This window comes from Hemibagrus wyckioides, linkage group LG12 (genome assembly GCF_019097595.1).
Source record: "Hemibagrus wyckioides isolate EC202008001 linkage group LG12, SWU_Hwy_1.0, whole genome shotgun sequence".
Taxonomy (NCBI): domain Eukaryota; kingdom Metazoa; phylum Chordata; class Actinopteri; order Siluriformes; family Bagridae; genus Hemibagrus; species Hemibagrus wyckioides.
In genome coordinates, this window is record NC_080721.1 from 12,103,724 (window position 1) to 12,119,030 (window position 15,307).

Below are 15,307 nucleotides of genomic sequence, written 5' to 3' on the forward strand. Positions count from 1 at the left end.
GTTGAAATGGACATGTAATAACATGTATAATATCAGATGTGTTATGAGAGAGAGAGAGAGAGAGAGAGAGAGAGAGAGAGAGATTCCTTTCATTTAATGTTCAGGTTTCATTCTGTAGTTCAGTTCATAGGATTACTACAAGTAACCAAGGTGTGGCTTCCACTCACAAACCACACATTCATACTACCGGTCTCTCAGTTTCCGCATCATTCAGCGTTACTCAGTCCTATCCGGGATCTACGAAGGCAGACTTTAACACTTTATTTACTTCAGGAAGCCAAAGATCACATTAAATATACAAAAGGAATTAATCAGCTGGGAAATTTTTGTTGTTGCTTGTTTTACTTAACATATTATTATTATTATTATTATTAGAGCCGAATGGATCTGCTGGACTTTCTAACTCATGACGAGTTGGTTGGTTTTTTTCACCGCAAGAAGTCAGAGATCTCTTGTATGGAGGAACCACACATCTTCCTCAAGCAGCTCCGAGACCATGACCTGCTACCTGAGGCTCTCTACAAGGCAAGAAAACCTTCTTACATTCATACATGCGTTCCAGGAGGGAATTAATTGGATTGACTCTCTGAAGCAAGTTTGTACATTTGTTATTTATTTGTCGTGTCTGTTAGATGTACTATGCGTTGCTGTGCTTAAGGATATACAATGACAGATGTATAATCTTGGACATCAACACTTATGCATTGTGGAATTAAAATTTTAGGATTAATAAAAATTGAATTAATATGATGGGACTTTACCTTTAAATGTTGAAATAATTTGCAAAGTTCAGCCTCAATACCTGAACATATATGGGGGTCCTGACTATTCTCTCTCTCTCTCTCTCTCTCTCTGTGCAGGAGGTAATAAAGAGGAAAAGTAAGAAGAGAATAGAGGATGGTGTGTATGAAATTTTGGACCGGGTGGAGAATAAGGGAGGAGATTACGTGAAACGGTTTTGGAGGTGTGTGTTAGAGGACCACATCCAGCAGAAATACCCAGTTTTCCGCACACTCCGAAACAGCATTCAGGACGGTCAGTCACTCCGTCTCTTCATCTTTCTCTGTTTATTTCTGTTATTATATTTCTGTTGTAGTCGAAAGCTTTTTTTTTTCCATCCTGTATACAATCCTGAACGACATGGAGGCTCTTGTTTTAGGTTCCTTTAGGAATTTTGAAAGGCTTCCTACGCAAACATGCAGGAGTACGGATGGTGAAGGAAAAAGAAAGAAGCAAGAGCAAAAGAAAGGTGCAACAAAGAGAAAGAAAGGTGATGAAGACGGACCAGGCCCTTCGTCAGAGTCCAGCTAGAATCAACCAGCTACGGAGCACACGGTATTTTAATGACAGTTTATGATGAGTTAGGTATGAAGTGTGTTTTGGGGGTATTATAATTTAAGGGTTAAAAATGCATTTTTTATTACCTCACTAAAAGTTTAAGAAAATTCTGTTACATTGATGATTCTAGTCATATAGATGTTTTTTTTAAAGGAAAGTTGGAATGGCATAATCGCTTCATGACACTATAACTATCCAATCCATTATAATTTACAATACATCATGATTTCTGCTTAAAATTTGATCTGTTTACATTGGCAACAGTGGTTAACATGAGGAAATGCCCCTTATCGTTGATTTTGGTCATGTTGGGTACCACTGTATTGAAGACCCCTTTCTATCCTTCTTGTATCCTTTACCATTCTTTATCATTTTTATTCCTTCTTACCCTGTCTCTATCTCTCAGAGCGATATCTGCAGAATAAGGAGTATAAAACCATGGCTGAGTTTAACAAGGTGAGATGAAAGTATATGGAGTTTAATATGACATTCAGTACAAGGTTCTTCACTTGATATGTCCATCTGTTACACAAAACACGCAACAGACTGTTTATTAGAAAATCTGGCTTCGTTGTAACTTATCTACCGTAACGGTATACAATGGAATTCGTCTTTCTTTAAAACATATTAAATTGCTGGCAAGTAAATCATTTGTGTGTGTGTGTGTGTGTGTGTGTGCAGGATAATGAGTTTGGGAGCGAGATCTTTGTACAGGATTTTTATATCTTTAATATCCAGTAGTGTATTTAACTACCTTTTTTGGTTATTGTTTTTAAAAATAAATAAATAAATAAATAAATAAATAAATAAATAAATAAATAAATAAATAAATAAATAAATAAATAAATTAAAAAAGTTATTTAACGTAAAAAAAGATTTTGTTACCAAAAATTATACATTCTATAAAAATCCTTGATCTATGCCAGTTCAAGCACCATGTTTAAATACTATTTTCTTTTGGATGTAGTATTCTCTTTGTAGTAATGTTCTAACACTGATGTCCACAGAACTTTTAAAGCTGACCTAAAATTAAGACATTTTTCTTGTTTTTTTATTTTTGTTAGCTCATGGTCAGATGTGTTTGACTCAACTGTATTAACCACATAAAAAAGAATAAAATGTTTCTTGATCTATTTATCAATTCATTTATGATGTCCTGTAGTGCTTTATTTATGCCCATCTATCTATCTATCTATCTATCTATCTATCTATCTATCTATCTATCTATCTATCTATCTATCTATCTATCTATCTATCTATCTATCTATCTATCTGTCTGTCTGTCTGTCTGTCTGTCTGTCTGTCTGTCTGCCTGCCTGCTTGTCTGTCTGTATGCCTGCCTGCCTGCTTGCCTATCTATCTATCTATCTATCTATCTATCTATCTATCTATCTATCTATCTATCTATCTATCTATCTATCTATCTATCTATCTATCTATCTATCTATCTATCTATCTATCTATCTATCTGTCTGTCTGTCTGTCTATCTATCTATCTATCTATCTATCTATCTATCTATCTATCTGTCTGTCTGCCTGCCTATCTGTCTGTCTGTCTGTCTGTCTGTATGTATGTATGTATGTATGTCTGCCTGTCTGTCTGCCTGTCTGCCTGTCTGCCTATCTATCTATCTATCTATCTATCTATCTATCTATCTATCTATCTATCTATCTATCTGTCTGCCTATCTATCTATCTATTGTCTCAAATCAGCTTTACATGAGAAACAACATAAGAAAACAACAAACATATGAACAGACAAACAGACAGACAGTCCTAGATGTTATCCCAAGTGAGCAAGCCTGAGGTGACTGAGGCGACTGTGGCAAGGAAAAACTCCCTTAGATGGTATGAGGAAGAAACCTTGAGAGGAACCAGACTCAAAAGGGAACCCATCCTCATTTGGGTGACAGCGGAGAAGGTGATTATATTGTGCATTTATGTGTAGTCAGTTGTGTGATGCAGATACAGCATGTGTAGAATGTTATGTAAATCAATAAGGAGGTTGTCGTCCACAGCGCTGCTTAGAATATCCCAATCCTCACAAGCAGAACCCGGCTGGAGCTGGTCCATCTCCGGATGCCACTGGAGCCGGCACAGTCTCTGTATGCCTCAGGACGGGTAGAAGAAGGGAAACAATGGAACAGCATTAGCGTAGCTGCTGTTCATAATATTAGCAGTACTAGCTGAATGTGCATTTAATCAGATGTACTGGAGTACAAGGTTATGGGATGTGTTAGATGTATGCCAGGCTAAAGAGATAAGTCTTTAGTCTACATTTAAACTGGGAGACTGTGTCTGAGCCCCGAACACAGTCAGGAAGACTATTCCAAAGTTATGGAGCTAAATACGAAAACGCTCTACCCCCTTTTGTGGACTTTGATATTCTGGGAACTACTAGAAGTCTGGAATTTTGTGATCTTAAAGAGCATGGTGGATTGTAACGTGTTAGAAGACTGGATAGATAGGTGGGAGCTAAACCGTTTAGAGCCTTGTATGTGAGTAGAGCTAGTTTATAATCAGTTCTAAGTTTAACAGGTAGCCAGTGCAGGGATGATAATATTGACATTATATGATCTGGTAAGAACTCTGGCGGCTGCATTCTGGACCAACTGTAGCTTGTTTATTGAAGATGCAGGACAACCACCTAGTAATGCATTACAGTAGTCCAGTCTGGAGGTCAGGAATGCATGAACTAGCTTTTCTGCATCAGATACAGATAAAATGTTCCTAAGCTTGGCAATATTTCTAAGGTGGAAGAAGGCTGTTTTTGTGATATTGGAAATATGATTATCAAAGCACAAGTTGCTGTCTAATATTACGCCCAGGTCTTTCACTGTTGAGCTAGTAGTAATAGTACATCCTTCTAAATGCAAGCTGAATTGTGAGAGCTTCTGTGTACTGGTTTTTGGACCAATAAGTAATAACTCTGTCTTACCAGAATTTAGTAATAGAAAATTATCGGTCATCCAATCTCTAATATCTTTAACACACTCTCTAGACCAATTAGATATTTCATCTGGTTTTGATGAGATATATACCTGGGTATCATCGGCATAACAATGGAAACTAATCCCATGCCTTCTAATGATGTCACCCAATGGAAGCATGTATACTGAGAAAAGCAGAGGTCCTAAAACTGACCCTTGCAGGACCCCGTATTTCACTGGCACTACACTGGACAGTTCTCCATTTAAATCTACAAAGTGGTATCGATCAGACAGGTAGGATCTAAACCATTTTAATGCCTGTCCCTGCATGACTGTGTGATTTTGTAAGCGATCTATGAGAATATTATGATCTATAGTGTCGAATGCAGCACTAAGATCAAGCAGGACTAAAATGGAGATGCAGCCTTGGTCCGAAGCTAAAAGCAAGTCATTAGTGATTTTAACTAGTGCAGTTTCTGTACTATGATGGGGCCTAAAACCTGACTGAAATTCTTCAAGGATATTGTTTTCCTGTAGGAAGGAGCATAATTGGGCTGACACCACTTTTTCTAATATTTTAGATATAAACGGAAGGTTTGAAATCGGTCTGTAATTTGATATTTCATCAGGGTCCAGTTTCGGTTTCTTAAGAAGAGGCTTAATAACTGCTAACTTGAGCGATTTTGGGACATGACCTAGAAATAACGAAGAGTTAATAATAAGAAGAGGCTCTCCAGCTGCATGTATCACTTCTTTCAGCAATCTAGTTGGAATTGGATCCAACAAACACGTTGTTGGTTTAGCCGTGGTGATAAGTTTAACTAGCTCTTCCTGCCCTATGCTGGTAAAGCATTGTAGCTTTAAATGTGGAGCTTTAGGCTGGTCTGGATCACCGGATGCCGTCAGTGGTTGAACATCCAATATCTTGTTCCTGATACTATCAATTTTTTTAGTGAAGAAATTCATAAAGTCCTCACTACTAAACTGTGCTGAAATACTCTCTCCAGAAATATGATGCTTTGTTAGTTTAGCTACTGTACTAAATAAGAATCTGGGATTGTTCTGGTTTATTTCAATCAGATTGCTCAGATGCTCAGCCCTAGCAGCTTTTATCTATTTATCTGTCTATCTATCTGTCTATCTATCTATCTATCTATCTATCTATCTATCTATCTATCTATCTGTCTGTCTGTCTGTCTGTCTGTCTGTCTGTCTGCCTGTCTGTCTGTCTGCCTGTCTGTCTGTCTGTCTGTCTGTCTGCCTGTCTGTCTGTCTGTCTGTCTGCCTGCCTATCTGTCTGTCTGTCTGTCTGTCTGTCTGCCTGGCTGTGTATCTATCTATCTATCTATCTATCTATCTATCTATCTATCTATCTATCTATCTATCTATCTATCTATCTATCTATACAAGCAGAATACAATAAAAAATAATAAACAGAGCAGTTTGGATATACATGTGGGATTTATTGTTGTGTACAGCTGTGTGTAAATCCCTTCCTCATGTACACTAGAGTACAAAGGCACACATGTTAATCTTGTTCTGCACAAAAAAGACACCTGGTCTAGTCTTCACTGTCTGTCTAACTGTTATTTCGCTGCATGGTCTCCCAAAACTCTCCATACAGTACATAATAGAAATCCTTTCTTTTATCTAAATATCTTCCAAAATAGTTCACATGTAGTTTGTAATATATAGATCTTTTTTTTTATCATTGTTGATAAAAGAAGAACATAGTGAACTCATTACTCAGGCTGGATCTGTCGCAATATTGAGATGGACATGCAATAACATGCATAATATCACCAGATGTGTTATTAGAGGGGGGCGGCAGAGAGAGACAGAGAGAGAGACAGAGAGAGAGAGAGAAAGAGAAAGCTTGTTTGCACAATAGAGAATGTTTATTCAAAGGAAAGTGTTTATTTCCCCTATGCATTGAGAACTTTAGGATACTGAAGGCTGTACTCTATATAGTATAATATGTATGTTAATTATTTAGGATGTCAGTCCACTGAATGTTTGTTTATTATGGAAGCAATTCCTTTCGTGTACTGTTTAGATTTCACTTCAGTTCATACGACTAACCAAGGTGTGGCTTCCGCTTCTCTCGAGTTTATTCTACAGGTCTCTCAGGTTCCGCGTCACTCAGCGTCACTCACTCATATCCGGGATCTATGAAGGCAGAAGTTTACTCCAGGAAGCCAAATATTACATTAAATATAGAAAAGGTAATTAATCAGCTGGGAAATTGTTGTTGTTGTTGTGTGTTTTGCTGAACTGGGGCACTTCATTACACATTACTGTACATTTAGTTACTGTTGTACAGAGCAGACGGAGAAACAGCAGCCGAATGGATCAGCTGGACTTTATAACTCATGAGGAGTTGGTTGGTTTTTTTCACTGCAAGAAGACGGAGATCTCTTGTATGGAGGAACCGCACGTCTTCCTCAAGCAGCTCCGAGACCATGACCTGGTACCTGAGGATCTCTACAAGGCAAGACAATCTTTTTGACAATCATTTAATTGGATTGCCTTGCTGAAACACACTTTTACATGTATTTGTTTTGTCTGGAATTTATAGATTAAAAAGTTTCAGGCCTGTAATCTGAAAGCATTGCATTTTGGAGATAAATTACTGGACGAAATGTATGCGCATTAGAGCACATGACCTCGCGTAAACACGCACACGCATGTGCCCACACACACACACACCCTCTTTATTTTAGATTTTATTTTGTTTCTTTAAAATTTATGAAAGACGCCATTAATTCAGTGCCAAGTGTCAGTTGTACACCCTACTTACACACATGACTATTCTCTCTTTCTTTCTTTCTTTCTTTCTTTCTTTCTTTCTTTCTTTCTTTCTTTCTTTCTTTCTTTCTTTCTTTCTCTCTCTCTCTATGTGCAGGAAGTAATAAAGAAGAAAAGTAAGAAGAGAATAGAGGACGGTGTGTATGAGATTTTGAACCAGGTGGAGGATAAGGGAGGAGATTACGTGAAACGGTTTTGGAGGTGTGTGTTAGACGACCACATCCAGCGGAAATACCCAGTTTTCCGCACACTCCGAAACAACATCCAGGACGGTCAGTCACTCCGTCTCTTCATCCTTCTCGGTTCATTTCTGTTGTTATATTTCTGTTGTAGTCCAGAGCTTTTTTTTCCATCCTGAACAAGATAGAGGCTCTTGTTTTAGGTTCCTTCAGGAAATGTGTAAAGGACGGTGAAAGAGAAGGTAAGGAGCAAGCGCAAAAAGAGGGTGCAACAAAAAGAAAGAGAGGTGATGAAGAGATAAATGAAGAGGAACCAGGCCCTTCATCAGGATCCAGGCAGAAGAAAGCAGCCAAGGAGCCCACGTTCTGTGAGTTGGTGGAAATGTGATAGACACTGGGTTAGGCATGTGGTGTGTTTTGGAGTAACAGGAAGAAATGCACTTTAACTGGCACTTATATACGACATACCACAGAAACACTGACGTTGGATGTAAGTGCAGGTTAGAGTGTGTGTACGTCTGGGTTATTTAAAAAGTGAAAGTGAATGGTGAATGGAGATGGTTAGGTGCTGTGGTGGAGCATTCTGGGAAATGGAGTTCAAGGCAGAAACCAGCAGTAACATGACATTCTTCCTTTTAGCATCGCTGTTTAAGAGAGGACAGCTTCCTGTTACCTGCGGAGAAAAAACAGGCATACTGTATCCAGACAAGCTTGCCAAAGGTACACCTTTATGTGCATATCATTCAACAGTGTCCTGATAGTTATGGTTTGACATGTTACTATAATCTCTCATAATGATCTCTAAGAAATATTTCTCTCATGTGATTATACATAAAGTAATATTTGATGAAAATTTTCAATAACGGTAGAAAACCGGATACGAAAACCAGCTAAAGCTGCAGAATTTTGTCTCCCTCTGCTGAACGAGAAACAGAAAAATGAGAAAAATGCAAGATAAGTGATCAAATAAGGAAATACTGCTATTACAAACTGTATATATGTAAATTTTTTTTGACATCATGGTGCTTGTTATGGAAATAAAAATGTGTGATAAGTAAATATGGAAGATACTGGTGAAAAAAAAAAAGAAGAAGAAGAAATACTGGAAATTACCTGCATGGCATATCGGTAATTTACAGTACTATAAGGTCATTTAAAAAAAAGTAAAAATTATTACCCAGCACATTCATTTGCTCGTGATCCGAGGCAAGGACCACAGGCTGCTTCTCCTTCATCTTGTTTGATATGAAGCGCAAATACACTGCTGAATATTATACACACAGTAAATCGCCCCCCAGAAGTTTTATTTCAGCTGGAAGAAATCTGATGTGTTGTCAAGAGGAATTCTAGTTGCTCCACCCACTGATAAATGTTGTTGCTATGGCAACCAGTCCTATAGCTAGTGATTGGAGGCTTGCAGAGATAAAATGGCTGTACGTGTGAACGGAGCTTAAGGCTTCGAGTTACACCTCAGACGGTTGTGTCTTCAAATCCAAGGTCCTCGAGCAAGTCCTTAACCTACAGTTCAGTCGAATCAGACAAACAGACTATACTTTGTTATTTTATACTTTCATCCTCATACAGAAATACACTGGTCACAAGGAATTTGCTCCAAAAATTAATTTATAAACTGTAATTTAAATAAAGTGTTGTTCCTATAGGAGAAGAGTGCATTTTGTCCCGGCGCCAGTGGTTCAGCCCAGTTGAGTTTGAGAGAATTTCAGGAAAGGAAAGGTCAAAGAACTGGAAACTCAGCATCTGCTACAAAAACACCCCACTGAAGAAATTTATAATGGTAAAACAGATTACTTTTTAACAGTCACTATTAACGCACCAACTCTGATGAAACAGTGAAATGGTGGACACACATTGACCGACATACAAAAACATATTTGTTAAAAATGAATGTTTTTTCTTTTTGTCCTATTTTCTCTCTCTTTTTTTTTTTTTCAAAGGAAGGTCATTTGAAGTGTCCCCGCATTTACAAACGCTACGGTCAGAAGGTGCTGTGTCTGTTTACTCTTTTCTTATGCATTCAACATTTTGTTATGCTTTTATTCGTGGATTTTTTTTTTCTTATTGCAGAAACAGACTGTTTCTTTTAGCCCTGTGGTGGAAACCAACAACCCTCGTTAGTATACTCTCTGATTTACATGATCTTTTTTAATTATTATTATTATTATTTGTTACAAGGAGAAATGTCTTGCTTTTACTATATCACAGAAATTGTCAACGTAAGAACTTTTTAAAGTGTAAAAAAGGAACATTTTGTTGGTGTATTTGACCTTTTCTTTTTGTGTTTTTCTTCTTCCTTATGTTGCCTTTTAGAGTTAGTATCCAGTGGAGAGGCAGATGAATCCGATGAAGAAGACGAAGAAGAAGAAGAAGAAGAAGAAGAAGAAGAAGAAGAAGAAGTAGAAGAAGAAGAAGAAGAAGAAGAAGAAGAAGAAGAAGAAGATGAAGAAGTAGAAGAAGAAGAAGAAGAAGAAGAACAAGAAGAAGAAGAACAAGAAGAAGTAGAAGAAGAAGAAGAAGAAGAAGAAGAAGAAGAAGAAGATCACGAGCCAGCAGATTTGCCAAAACTCCTGACTTTTCCAGTCAGCTGTGGATCTGTCAGTGGTGTTTTATATAAAAGCAGATTTGCAGGTAATCATAGCTGGGAAACTCTGGGAAAGCTCTGTACACTTTAAGATGAGGTATAATAAAACTGCAGCAACTGAAAGCTGTAAACTGAAAGCTTGTGCAAGAAAATGCATGACATGAGTACATATTATGACACTTGTAATAGAATCCTGTATGTGAATGATCAGCGTGTGTTTCACAATTTGTTTGTGTTCAGGTGGGTCACGCAGTAAGAGCATCCGAACAGAGAAGCGCTGGTTCACTCCTGAGGAGTTTGTAAAGCAGGAGATAACAGACGGACACTGGAAAAAAGATATACTGTGTCATGGAAAACCCCTTAACTACCTGATTGAGGTAACATGAGAATAAAGTCCCGGATATTTTGACAGACAGAGCTTGAGCATGTTATAGCCCCTACTGTTCATTGTATATACAGTACAGTGTAAAGTCACTGTATGTTGTGTAAAACTAGATACTTCATCACTTTAAGCATCTTCTTGCCTATTTTCTTTTTGCAGAAGTCTATCCTGCAAATCCATTCCCTGTGGTGCCACTGTCATCTGTGCCGTCCTGAGAAAAATGTAAGTCTTAAACCCACAACATCTTTATGAAAATTTCTAGTATCACAAGTGCCACTAGTGTCTGGAACTTTACCGCATACTCAGCCGCTGGCGTAGCTGCATGAGTCGATCCTGACCCCCAGCAGGGTACTCAAGCACCTCTCTTATAAGGGATAGTGGTGGATGGTGTTACATCATCATGGCATGTGCCATAGGATTTGTAAGTTTACAATTTGCTGATAAATAAAAGTAATGTTAATTAACGAAATCTGAGAATAAAAGCTGATAAATCTAGTCAGCAAACCACTTTTGTTAAATGAATTTACCCGACTCAACAGTTAACATACTGCTCATGTGAATTTAAAATGATTTATTGCAAAATATGACTGTTCGATATTGACATTTTTTTTACACAGTCATGTTCACACAAAAATAGCTTATTCAGCTGGTTTGGTTTATGGCAATAAGCCATGGAAATAAATGTTATTAATAATATAACACAAGTAGCTCACTGAGGAAAAAAAGGTTGGAGACCCCTGGTGTAAATCAGTCCACTCCAGGTTTAGAGTGTGTTCCTGTGGGGGTGGACACTAATTCAAGGCACTGTATAAATAACGACTCATGACTGAAATTAAAGACTCAATTTTCTTCATTTCTGACCTCACAGGAGCAGGATAATGATGACGTGTGCTACATTTGTAACTCTGAGGGAAGACTGGTCTGCTGTGACGAGTGTCCACGAGCTTTTCACCATCACTGCCACTTACCAGTTTTAATGGACAACGTACTTGTGTGAGAAGGAGAGAACGTTAGAATGAATTTAGCTCTTTACATTTTACTCAAGAACCTGAGCAAATGTATAAGTCCATTTGAATCTGTACCTAGCGCATTCGATTCATTACCTACTGCATTAAATCCAGTACCTACCGCATTTGATTCAGCACCTACTGCATTTGAATCTTTACTTATTGTGGTCAATTCCGTACCTACCGCATTTGATTTAACACTTACCGCATTTGAAGTAACTTTAGCTTGCCAGCATATGATATTGGGGTAGAAGGTGAGCCGTGATAACTCATATTAGCGTGTTTGAATGTCTTTGTGAACTGCCTGCACCACTGGACTGCAGTGTAATATTGTGTAGAGACAATAATACTGTTATACTGTATAACCTGATAAGGTAATAGACCAGTTACTTAGTTAAAGAAGTTAAAGTTAAAGAATCTTCATTGTTTTGGTTTTCATGTGTGTGTGTGTGTGTGTGTGTGTGTAGGGGCAGTTGGATATGTACTTATTGTGTGTTAAAGCATAACATGAAGTTGTGGATTCACATGAACAGGAAGGGAGCTTTGAGATGTCCTGTTTCCTCAAACTTGATGGTATACACACACACACACACACACACACTCATACACACGTATACACCATATACACGTACAGACACACAGATGGCATACAGAGGTGATTCTGATCATTCGTGTTTTATTTGGTTTTTTGCAGCGCTGCGAGTATTTGCTGTTGTTTTTATTTAAGGCAGATACACAGCGTGTGTTAACTGATGACCCAACCAAAAAGGTAAGAGTTTCTTCACAATGCGGCACATTCACATTTCAACCCACTTTCTTATTTACTCAGACAGGAAGTGCTAAATTAGTTTTCCAGGTGTTTATTTTACTGAAGAACACCGAAGAATGACTTCTTGTGGTTATTTTATTCATTTAATGTCTACTGCATTTAATATCTACCGCATTCAATTCAGCCCTACCACATTTGAATCATTACTTACTGCAGTCAATTCGGTACCTTCCACATTCAGTTCAGTACCTACCGCATTTGAATCAGTACCTACCACATTTAATTTATTATCTGTACTGCATAGTTTTTAGCTGTTCAGGAGTAAAACCTGTCAAACTCAATAATAGTTCTAAAAATGCAATAAATTATGCTGGTTTGTGTTTTATATAAATCAATAAATAAATTGCAGATCCCATAACTACTTCCTGGGGCTTACATAGAGGAACATTCATTACATTAAGTCACTGCACTTGGTATTTCATCTACGTTACACCTGACTGTCCATCACTATGCTGTACAAAAGAACATGGCAGACTGACCAACATGATAGTATTTTAAAGAATCCTTGTTAAACCTTGCCCTCATGCAGGTGGACAGATATGCAAAGGTGATCTCCAAGCCCATGTGGCTAAACAAAGTGAAGACCAAACTGAAGAAAAACAAGTACAGAACAGTGGGACAGTTTGTGCGTGACATCAGACTCATCTTCAACAACTGCCAAACTTTTTACAGGGTGAGACGCAAATACAGATTAAAGATTAAGTGATAGATTTCTATTTATATCTGTTTGGTTTGGTAATAATAATAATAATAATAATAATAATAATAATAATAATAATAATAATAATAATAATAATAATGTAGGCAAACCATTCATTATATTGCTGTCAGGTTAATGACTCTTTCTGTGTGTGTGTGTGTGTGTCTGCAGGATAATAGGTCTGTCAGGATGGGAGCCAAACTGAAAAAGCTGTTTGAGAAGGAGTTTAACAGAGTCTTTAAAATCCAGTAGAATTTCTTATTTCTAGATTTTAATATTAAACATTATTGCACTGACATCATCTGAATATTTAAATGAACTTGTTATAATCCAGGAGGCTATAATCCTCAGATATCGGTCTGGAAGTGAGACACAGTATAATGGAAAAATTACTAAATTTAAAATGATTCAATATACAAGCTTCAATAAGGAGCTTTTGCAAAACTCAGTGGATTCATGTTTTTTCTATTATTTATTATTTATATCGTAATATTGTTTATTTCTTATTCTTCTTTCTCAGTTTTTATATTTTAATTCCTTTTATTTATTTATTTTTCTGTCATTTACAGTGTAATGGTACAGTCTGTGATCTAACGCTGTTTCAGATTGTACTCTGTCCATTTTTTGCCACTTGTCCTTGTTTCCTTGTTTTTTAAATTAACTTTAAAATGAAAACATGAACTGTAGTTCAGTAAAAAAAAAAAAAAAAAAAAGAGGAAAACTTTCCTAATCTCTCTTAAATCACATGCTTGTGTACTATTCCAGACTGTCACTGAGCACTAACGCTAACCAGATATAAATTACTTCCTGTGTGCTTTCACCGTTGATGATGAAATCCCAGCAGGTTCAGATTCAGCGTAAAGCCCTTATAAAGCTACTGCATGCAGTCACATGTTATATTTTGGTGGAATACGATTAAATGCTCTGAGGAATGCTAGCAGGCAAGCAGTTACACACTCCTGAGTGCTGCTGAGAGCTGAACATAGGATGCATCGTTTCAAAGCGGCAGTAGTTTTATTACTTGATGAAATATGGATTTAATGGTGCTTTTCTCTTGTTTCAGTTTTTTTTGCAGTTTTCAGTTTTAAATGGTTTCATTGTTTATTCTGAATACGGTGTGTTTTAGTTTTTACTGATGTAGATGTGATTGTTATAATTTGTTTGTTCTAAAAAAAACTGTGTATATCTTTATAGCAGTGCCAGTTATCTTCACAAGCTAAGGAACTGGTGACTATATGTGGTTTGTTTGTTTATTTACAATTTGTTTCTTTTCTCAGTGATGTATTTTAGAACACTGAATCCATTGAATAAATAGATGTGAATTGAAACCGTACTGCTGCCTTTCACCTCTTTAATCCTCTTATTATAATCCACAAAGTCACACAGGTTTTTCTTTTACAATCATTGTTTGAAGTTTAAAAACCTCTCATGCCTCATTCATACCTACAGAAAGGTTTGTTTATCTTGACAGATTCCTGATGTTCCTAAGCCCATCACCCATTTTTTCCGGTATTCCCCATTCAGCTCTGAGTCCAGGATGTGTCATGTCGGGACCCACAAGCATTCCTCTGGACCATATACCTCCCAGTCTACCATGTACTGTATGCCTCTCCCATGGTCAGGAGTCCAGAATCTGCCATACTGTAAAGGCCGACGCTCCATCCTCGAGGCTGGAAGGGGTGGGGCTGGGTTGGCCGGGGGCACCAAGGGGGCTACTGAGGACTGGCCTCAGTCTGGAGACATGGATTGTGGGGTTGATTTTCATAGACTGGGGAAGCTGCAGGCAGTACATCATGTGATTTATCCACTGGAAGGTCTTAAAGGGCCCAATATAGTGCAGTGCTAATTTCATGGACTCCATTTGCCAGGGCAGATCTTTGGTCACCAGCCAGACCCTCTGGCCTGGACAGAGTGTGCACGGCAAGTGCCTTTTGTGGTTCCCTGCACAAGTGCTCCTCCGAGCAGTGGACTGAGGAGCCATTTTACCCCCTTCCAGACTCTGTAACAGTGTTTCACCATTCATTCTGCAGCTAGGACACCTAACTCTTGTTTGGGAAACATGGAGGGGTGTGGCTGAACTGGCACCCGAAGGGCGACATACCCAAAGCTGAGTGCCATAGTGTATTATGGGCGTACTTAACACACATTAGATGTCTAACCCATGTTGCAGGATTGGAAGAGGCCAAACAATGGCAGGAGCGTACCAAGTCCTGGTTAACCCTCCCTGTCTGACTGTTTGACTCTGGGGGGGACCCTGAGGATAGGCAGGACGTGGCGTCTATTAGGCAGCTAAAGTCCTTCCAGACCCGGCTAGCAAATTAAGAGCCCCAATCCGAGACCAACTGCAATCCAAGACCAAGAAGCAGTGCATTCATACACAGTCTCCTTCGCTGGGGGGAGTTTAGGCAGTGGGATAAATTTGCACACCTTTGAAAATAGGTCCACCAGCACTAGTATCAAACTCATTCCCTGAGACATTGGCAGTCTGGTGACAAAGTCTAGGGAAAGGTGTCACCATGGGCGAGCCGGTATAGG

General features: G+C 38.2%; 1 protein-coding gene across 1 annotated transcript; it reads left to right on the forward strand.

The window, feature by feature from the left end:
- The first annotated feature begins 104 nt into the window (after positions 1-104).
- Positions 105-14,105, forward strand: LOC131362460 (uncharacterized). Its single transcript, XM_058404463.1, has 21 exons — positions 105-150; positions 376-525; positions 861-1,035; positions 1,160-1,306; positions 1,745-1,794; positions 6,325-6,493; positions 6,578-6,759; positions 7,174-7,348; positions 7,459-7,623; positions 7,895-7,975; positions 8,917-9,050; positions 9,211-9,258; positions 9,341-9,386; positions 9,584-9,901; positions 10,095-10,231; positions 10,396-10,458; positions 11,105-11,229; positions 11,711-11,816; positions 11,938-12,012; positions 12,602-12,745; positions 12,944-14,105. The coding sequence occupies exons 2-21, from the start codon at positions 382-384 to the stop codon at positions 13,022-13,024; spliced, it is 2,565 nt and encodes an 854-aa protein (XP_058260446.1). The 5' UTR covers positions 105-150; positions 376-381; the 3' UTR covers positions 13,025-14,105.
- The last annotated feature ends 1,202 nt before the right edge of the window (positions 14,106-15,307 follow it).